Raw genomic sequence first — 9,278 nt, forward strand, 5'->3', positions numbered from 1 at the left:
GGGGGACGATCCCCCCTAAATGTTTTGTTGATAACCTTTTTTTTTTTTTTTGCTTGTCAATTTTTTTTCCTGCGTCCCCCCTAAAATTTTTGGTGGATAACCTTTTTTTTTTTTTTTTTTGCTTGTCAAAAAAATTTTGTGGTCCCCCCTAAAATTTTTGGCTTCCGCCGCCAATGCCTCCAATATGTCTGAATAAATAATACACAATTTTTACTCTTGTCAACTTTTCATTCTTTTCTTCAATTTAGCTTTGTCCCTGATCGATCGGTCGCATCTTTAACTGCAAACATTAGAAAAATAATTTGCTGTAGTTGGATACTTTCAGGCCTGAATAAACTTAATTCTTCAAAATAATCGTAGGTGAAGTACGTAGGCCTACAATATCAGCAGAAAACTCTAATAATATCACAGGTTTCCGACAATTCTTTTCTGTATTTACCAGGGGTGGTTCTTAACATCGCTCATTGAGATCCATGGGCCATTTCTCTTTAAAACAATAATAAGTTAAACATAGGGGATCTCGGAAGGGGACACGTACCCCCTTGCCCCCCCCCCCCCTTCCCCGGACCCACACCCGGCTCTGACCCTACTCTTGGGGAACGGATAAACCCTTTCTGGACGTAGGTCAAGATCTGTCCAAGATCATCTTTATGCAATTATGCTGTCGATTATAATTTTGTATTGATTTTGTATTACTTGCTGTTGTAAATGAACCGTACGAATTTGAATTCCAATATTAATCTGTTTGATAACCCAGCACCTGACTATCGTCAAAACGATTGCCTATCACCTATCGGCGGTCGTAGCATTACCCCGATATTGTATATTGCTATTGAGACTGACATTGTCATTCAGTAATTCAGTACATGAACTCCCATTTAATTTTCAAAAGTACACATAATTTCAAGTCAATGAAGGATCAGTATAGTGATGGCCACCCCCCATGAATATTTTAAATGACGAATTTAATTGCATTATCCCCTTTATTTTCACTTCATTTTCTCCCAGAGATGTGTATATTGTGGCTAAGAAATATATTAACGGGTTGCGGACCGTAAGTGTACAATGCATTCTTTCAATCAGATGTTGGAATCATGGTTCTATGATAATTGGGATCACTACCTGCCCTACATACATGTATAAAAGCATAACAGTAACAATATGGAAGTGTATAATTGGTCTAGTTAAGGGCCGAAGGGGGGCCGAAGTCCGAAATATCGCGCAACTTACATATGGGACATTCAGATATCCTCAACCTCTGAAAAAATGTCCATGTAGGCCTATAAGAAAACAATACACCCTGTAATATATAGTCAGGGGCGGATCCAGGATTTTCCAAAGGGAGGGGGCAAATTTTTCAGAGGAAAATTTTGACAAGCCCCCCAAAAAAGGTTTTCAACCACAAATAAAGGATATTTCGTACCCGACCAAATTTGACAAGCAAAAAAAAAAGGTCTTCAACCACAAATTAAGGATATTTCAATTTCATAAGAGGGGGCACACCTCTGTTTTAATGGCATTTTTACATTACAAATTTTAATTTTGCTTCTCAAGGGCCCCTGGATCCGCGCCTGGATATGTCAAGGGAACCCATCAGCGCTTTGAAAACATTGCAAAGCGCCATATTAAACTGCATAGGTGTATTATGTGAATAACAAAAACGTCAATCAATGACCATGGACCTGTCCACAGAGGATCATTCTATTGTTATTGGGGGTGCTGAGCATTGTCACAGCACCCCCAATAACAATAGATAATCCTCCGTGGCCAGGTCCGTATATGTCAATGACGTTTTACTTGCGATAATGGTAAAGATAAAACCACGGAAACATTTTCACTTTTGGCTAGTTTGCATCATCCTCCCTTGCCACTGCATCTCCCGTCTTCTCCTTTAATTGACCACCCCTGTTTCATCCCCTTTCTCCTCCTTCATCTTCTCTCCTCCGGCCATTATTTTCTATCTTCTCTCCATCGTCCTTCTCATTTCCTTCCGTCTTGTCTTTTTCAGGCTTGTCGTTTGCACCGCCATTTTGCTCTTTGCCTGTATCCGCATTCGGCTGCGACTCCTTCTTGGCTTCTGCCGGAGCTTTCACGACAACCCTGCGGACTCCTGGCCCTGCTTTCCTGCTGGCCACCTTGGCTTTCATCGCAAGTCCAGAAATCTTCTTAGCCAGATCGCCTTGGTTCCCAGCCTTGGGCGCTGGCATCGGATAGTGAGGTTTGATCCGACGGATATCCACGCTGATGTTAGTGTACAGGGTGTGCAAGTCGTAAATAGGTGTCGGATAGATGATGTCGGATAGCCCATCCATTTTGTACCGGTTATTGAAATTTTTCAGTAAACTATATCTACAGAAACGGAGAAGAAGAGAATCAGATACTGCTTTAGACGTCTTCGGTATGCTAAGAACAGAGGAACTTATTTGAAATGCATTGAAAATGTTTATTTATATATAGAAATTGATTTGTAAGTACAGGATCCAATATTTGTCTATAAGCTCTCAACTTGTTTTCAGATTTCGACAGACCTAATACATTTAGACAAAGTCAACTATTGGTCACAATTTACCCTGTGAAAATAATTGCACGTAACATTTATTCTTGGGAGGGTAATTATTACCTTTAATGTATTACATTTTCCACTCCAATCGGAGTAATCAAGGCAGACGCCTGCACATTGAAAACGGCCCGATCTCCAACAATTTAAGGCACTTTGCATCAAAATAATACCTACCTGTCTTTTGCCAGTGGTGCGCTTTTGTGATGATGCCTGATGACGTCATAATGGGCGATAGGTCCTTTATGGCGAGTGATTTCGAGTCCAACGTCTTTAACCCTCTTCCATATTTCATCATCCTCACCGCCCCATCCCCAGTAGACATTGGGGAAACCATTGATGCTTCGAATGTTACCTTTCGTTAGACCCGTGACAGCTCCGAAGAAGTTATCATATGGCAATCTAAAACAATTGATATGAAAGAATGGTAAAAATAATGATGATGATGGCGATGATGGTAATAATAATAATGATAATAACAATAGTAATCTTAATAACAACAACAATACTAATGATGATGATGATAATAATAATAATAATAATGATAATTAGGGCTTTACTTAGGATGGAATGCTTGTATATGGTATTGTGAATCATGATACGAGAATTCATTTTAAAAATCATATAAAAATGTGGAAATATTATTACTTGTAGTTCCATCTGTCAGCCCCGGAGACAAAATGCCTAGGCATACCGGAACAGCCGTAATAATTACGATCGTCCAAAGGTACGTGGTCGACGTCATGAATGACGAAACAATCGTAGTCGGTAAAGTTGAGAGATTCGAGGTATCCAATGTTCATGAGCATTGCGCGGTTGAAGAGGTCTTGATTAGCCTTGGCGAGAATAAAAGTAAGTGGAAGAAAAATCAAGTATCTTATAATTAATAATGTTCTTCAATTTTTAACAAGTGCACACCAAGTTACTAGGAATATCGTTTTCATTTATTTGAATGGAGGATGAAAAGAGCACGATCGATTAAATGCCTCGCGCAAGGGCACAGGTACGGTGGCTATAGGGATCGAACCCCGGACTTTCAAAATAATGTATGGTCAGGCGCCTTCGAGTCGGCCACGGCACCTCCACTAAATGTGGGTGGAAATTTCGATACATTAATATTCACTTTTTAAGCCGTAGTCATTGTCGATTCTTTGTTGATGTTGATGATCAAAGAGATAGTCGAATAACTTAACAAGAAGAAGAGTCACAATCTTCACAGAAATTTGGGGGGGGGGATGATGACAGAGCGATGGTATCCTTTTCCGTTTTTTCTTTGTTTCTTATTTTAATAAGAAAAAAAACTTCAAATTATTTTCTTATCCAATAACATAACATTTAGATTTATTTCTAATTCAGTATTTGAGACATCATCGTTTTTGCTTTTCCGTTACATGGTAGGTATTTTGTATTTTGTATGTATAATAAAATGAAATAAAATAAAAAATGCATTACACATGATACAAAAATTGGGAAGTAACATAATGATCATCCTCCAATGAATACAACTGCTTTGCCGAACTAATGTGAAATTATAGAGATTCAATAACTTTTGTTTTGGTTATTCAAAACATTATATTTTCGGCATACCCCTTTAATGTGTTAATAGAACCCAAATCAATGAGAAAACAATTAACAATGAATTTTCTAGCCAAACAACTATGTCAACGATGATAACAAAAACAACATAAATAACAAAATAAGTCAGTTGATATTTTCCATTTACTTGGAGGAATCAACAACCAATATCAACATTATTTTGTTGTCTTCCATTTCGATGTTTTCCCGTTATGTTGTTTTTTCCGCTGCAAAAGATGAGATTAAAAAAATGGAGAATATACCAACCTGCTCAATGATAAAGAAGCTGAATTCGAGGAGCTGTCTTTGAAGCATTGGTACCAGGTAACGAAGAATAATTGGAAGATGATGGAATCGATCTCTGAATGGAATTAAAACGGCAACCTAATCAGGCCAAGCCCAAGAGAAAAAGATATTGAAAGATGTTTACAGGAGGGGAAGGTGCATCTCTTTTCGAACAAGCAATTGGGTTTGGGGCCCACCATAGCAAGGCGCCATTGGCTTTTGTCATAAATCATAATTATCATTGAAGAGTGAAGACGACAATGAAAATTCGATTTCATTGCTCCATCGCACTATTTGTGACGAAACCTATTAGTCAAGGGGTTTATGACATATATTTTGATCATTTTCAGAACTTTCAAAATGCTACATATTACATCAGAAGGTGGCAAGTTGCTCAGATAAAAAATATGTATGTATATATTAGATCCGCGGTGCGTTGTCTATAGTCTGTAAGAGATAAAGATAGATTAGGGCCTAATCTGATATTGGATTTCGCAATATTTTCGATGTACAATGATATCAAGATAAAATTAGCTTCCCCCAAAAATGAAATGAATATTGAACATGATGTGCATGTATGTTTGTTCTGAAAATTCGAAACGAAGATGATAATTACAATAACAAATAACGCATTGTATAGTTATGTATATATGAAGCTGCATGACAAAGTGGAAAGACATGTGGAACAATTCGCCTTTTGATAAGGAAGACCAATTGCTGTTCTCAATATTTTCGTGATAGGCCCCCTCTCAGAAAAGGGGAGAAAGGGGGGGGGGGGTGTGCACAATTAAGGGATGAGTGATCATCGATACTGCCCTTATATAACAAACAATCAGGCATTCATTGCCAATATCTCTCTATATACACGCGCAAACAAAAACAATATATTAAGAAATCTATTTCAGATCTCATTCTGATTTCAAACAGAATGAAGATGAACGAACATTTACCTTCCATCTTGGTAAACAATTCGCTGGTTTCCAATGTCCTCCCGGAAGATACCAGTATTTGCTAACATTTAGTGCCTCCGATTCAATCACTTGATCGAACAGCCAATCAACGTGACTGATGTTTCCAGTCTTGGGATCGACGAGCTTCTTACGGAGAGTGTCATTGGCTCGTTTCACCCCCTCCCGAACCCTCTCGGCCAATGGTCCAAAAATAAGGTCCTCTGCATTCTTCATGGTTATATCCTTCAGATCAAGCTTTCTTTTACCAACTGCATCATGTGAAAATAATAAATTCATAATAATACCTTCATTCTTAATTTTAATTATTATTCGTATATAAAGAACTCGAGGTATCAATCCTGAAACATATATAGGCCTACATAATATAGCTAATCCAACCCGACTACTTTGATAACATCGTATTCAAACCTACTTAATTGTTCTTCCAGAAATTTGTTCAAAGAAATGGAGACATAAAGTATACTAATAGGAAAGTCAGGGCCCCGTCTCACAAAGAGTTACGTTTGATCTAATCAATCACAACTATCGAAAGCCAGCAACGTCAACAGCTAAAATGCATGTTTGTTCAAAATATTTTCTAGATAATATATTTGTACATTCATTGTTTTCTTGATAATTCAGTGTGCTTCTCTTTGTTTTCAAATGACATAGTTCTAATTTCCTAAAGAAAAAAATATGGCATTGATGGATTTCCATATCCTAATTGAGGTTGATCGGATCAATCGTAACTCTTTGTAAGAAAGGACTCTGATAAAGTAGGCATAATGCCACGTTATGGGAGCATTTCAAACATCAAGAGGCTGATCTCTCCCGAGTTTACCTTTTTTAATTATTACAGGTGTTTTTACTTACCAAGACCGGGTATATCAATTTCTGGACATATCGGTTTCGAAGTGCATGAGAATGGACCTACATAAATCACAAACACAAAATAAAACGTGCATTTAAGAAAGAAAAATCTACTTACTATTCATTCCAAATTGAATTCGATTTGAATAATACAATCCCCGGCCGTCTTACTATTATATTTAAGACGAATTCGAGTAATCACAGAGTTCATTCATTTCAAGAGAACGCCTTTAGTTCAGCCATAATGAATTAGTATTGCCTTAGTTGGTCAGTTAGTTGGATCCTCTTTTCTTCCATTCTTACCGTACCCAAAACTGACAATTATCGTGTTTTTTATTACAATATTATCATAATGGTTGTGTTAGCAGGGGTACCCATGCACACTTCATTCTCTTCCTCTCCAGAAATGTTCAAAGCCGGCTATATTTACACACGATCGCTCAATCCAACTAAAAATATCGAATTCAGCTAGGTCGCTTCGCTTCATCGCGCATGAAAAAAAAAATGTACGTATACCCTGCCCCACAAAAGGGAACACAATTTCGTACGGCCATGTTTTCATGATCATAAAGATGAAGATGGTGACAAAGCTGATGACTAGGAGGACGAAGAGGACACGGGAGAGAATGAAAAAAAAATGGCCTGTCTTTTTAATATTTATTTTTGCTTCTGTGAAACTCATTTTTACTTGAATTGATTTCAAAACATTTAGAACAGTTTTGCATAATAATGTCATACCATGAATATTTCGAAAGTTTTGGTAGGGCAGGAGTACATAAGTTAGAATGCTTTGCTCATTCTATGATACTACAAAATCTGAAAGGCTTTTATCATATAAATGATTAATTCTCCAATGACATATACCGTAACCATGGTAACTATGGTGTCCTGTTTCTTGCGGAACTTCGATGTCCTTTTTTCTTTCTATTTCTTCCCTTTCGTACTGTTCAACAATCTTGTCTTGTTCCAGCATCTGAGCCTTGAACTTGGACTGGTCCTGAGCAGGCTCAACCACGAATAGGTTCTTTAGGTCTTCGTTAACATTGGATAAATCGAAGAGATCTCTAAGGCCTCCGGTATCAAGACTTCTTACTGCCCGGTAATTTGCTTGGGATCCTGTCAATAATTGATGGATGCATTCAAACAATAAAGTTTAAAAACTGAAAGGGGAATCCAACTTTGGAAAGATATATTTTGTGGATGGAGACAAATAAAAGAAAGCTGATGGAGAAAGCTTGAAAGAAATAGACAAGAAATAAGAAAGTTGTAAATGTTTGTAAATGAGATTGGTTACTTATCAGTTTTGGGATTTTGCACTACACATCTTTCACCATAATTCGGGGAAATGATAAACATACAAAAAGCATATTGCTACATAATTTATACATTTTCAAGAGTCAGTTTGTGTATTGAAGAAATAGAGGAGTTATTCTACCCTGCACCACAATGACAGCTCCTATTTTTTAAATTCCCATTATATATAGATAAAGATCTTACTACTTTTTACCAATTTAAAAAATCTTTTTGTTTCTTTCCAGTTTTGTTCAAACTTTTATCTATCCGCTATATTTTTTTCTGTCAACAACTTACCTCTTTTGTTGGACTTCCCTCTAAATTTTAACTCTTATCCTGCGTCAATTTTTCTCTACAAAATCTTTGTCATTATTTATCTTCGATCACAGTTTTTATTTCTGTATATGTCTTGTTTACATGTACGTACATCCGACAGGGCTCCCTTGAAAAGCATAACAATGATAATAATGATAATATGGTGCTTATATAGCGCATAATCAATCAAAACTGCTCTGTGCGCTTTACAAATACATTAAAAACGCTGTTTAAAAACTTTATACAACTTAACAGTAGCTGTTTAACAGCTCAAACAACTGTTCTTTATTTATTATCATATCTAAAGATTGCAACATCAGCGGGCAAAGGGATATACACTTTGTACTTAAAAATATTAAACTACTATAAAGTTCATGTAGTAAACGGCGTTGAATGAATACTTTAAACAGCGTTAAACTGTGTAAAAGTATGATATTTCGCCTACCTGTTGAGCTGTTGAATACCATAAATTGCCAGAGAGCAAGGGTTGATACAACGCTTGCTCCAATGAGTAGATAGATCACAGCAGAGATGCAATCCTTGTTGGGCTTAAAATGCGAAATACATTTGAGGTCTACGAGTCTGGCCCTGCCTGACTCTCCCAGATCTTTCTCTCTCCATGAGGCAGTATTGCTACACCGACAAGACAAACATATAGATTTTGCTCCTCGAGAAATCTTCGTCAACATTTTGATGGCAAGGACTTAAATTAACATTTTTACGCTCTGATATTATCAACACGCTAAATGTGGTTCAAGATCATCATGATGACTTAAAACTCAAAGTATAAATAGGCCTATATAACGAAGAGTGCGAAAAAGAAAGTATATCGAAGTAAGACGCCAGTATCTTTCGATGCGAAATAAACTATTGACAACACTGACGTTGTGACATTTAACAGAATCAAGGGGTAGCATCGGCATAATCAATAACTGACCGTGGACAGGTGCTTTCGTTCAACAATTTTATTGATTATAGCATTGGGGTTTAGAAGTAGTCCAAAGGCGATGTGGTAACAAAGAAGTTCTGATCATTATTTTACAAACCATACTACTCAAGAAGTATACATTTTAATGTATTCTCTGTCAGAGAGCAATGGTTCATAAAGTTGTAAAAGAGTACGTTTCTATGCAACTGATTTGTCCAAAGTTTGTCACCGAAGTTTGCCATGTAGGCTTATTATTATCTGTAATTGTTTTTTTATCTATCCAAATAACACTCGATACATCAGAGAATAGATCGAATATCGAAAAATCACGGAAAGTTCAATGATACTTCATTTTTGCATTTTCTTCTGTATGTGAGAGTATGCATATAGATACTATGAAAAAACCTAAATTGAGCTAAAGGAATGAAAAATAAGATGTTGAATAAACTCAGTTCATGGAAATACATGGATCACTACTAAACGCCACAACTTGTATATAGTCCAA

At 36.8% G+C, this 9,278-nt stretch overlaps 1 protein-coding gene across 1 annotated transcript; it reads right to left on the reverse strand.

The window, feature by feature from the left end:
* Positions 1 to 858: 858 nt before the first annotated feature.
* LOC129272458 (uncharacterized) lies at positions 859 to 8,750 on the reverse strand. Its single transcript, XM_064107769.1, has 8 exons — positions 8,291 to 8,750; positions 7,102 to 7,353; positions 6,241 to 6,297; positions 5,368 to 5,636; positions 4,400 to 4,516; positions 3,206 to 3,393; positions 2,735 to 2,959; positions 859 to 2,349 (listed from the first exon to the last, which is right to left on the reverse strand). Exons 1-8 carry the CDS (start codon positions 8,532 to 8,534, stop codon positions 1,911 to 1,913), a joined length of 1,791 nt encoding a protein of 596 aa, XP_063963839.1. The 5' UTR covers positions 8,535 to 8,750; the 3' UTR covers positions 859 to 1,910.
* Between the last annotated feature and the right edge of the window lie 528 nt (positions 8,751 to 9,278).

The sequence above is a fragment of the Lytechinus pictus genome, chromosome 12 (genome assembly GCF_037042905.1).
Source record: "Lytechinus pictus isolate F3 Inbred chromosome 12, Lp3.0, whole genome shotgun sequence".
NCBI lineage: Eukaryota > Metazoa > Echinodermata > Echinoidea > Temnopleuroida > Toxopneustidae > Lytechinus > Lytechinus pictus.

What these genes read in the sequence shown, in the direction of transcription:
- LOC129272458 (XM_064107769.1), bottom strand. Translation starts at nt 8,534, where the DNA reads ATGTTGACGAAGATTTCTCGAGGAGCAAAATCTATATGTTTGTCTTGT. An exon ending in ATTGTTTACCAAGATGGAAG is followed by an intron (nt 4,517 to 5,367) that starts GTAAATGTTCGT and finishes TGGCCTGATTAG; the next exon opens with GTTGCCGTTTTAATTCCATT. An exon ending in GCACCACTGGCAAAAGACAG is followed by an intron (nt 2,350 to 2,734) that starts GTAGGTATTATT and finishes CCGTTTCTGTAG; the next exon opens with ATATAGTTTACTGAAAAATT.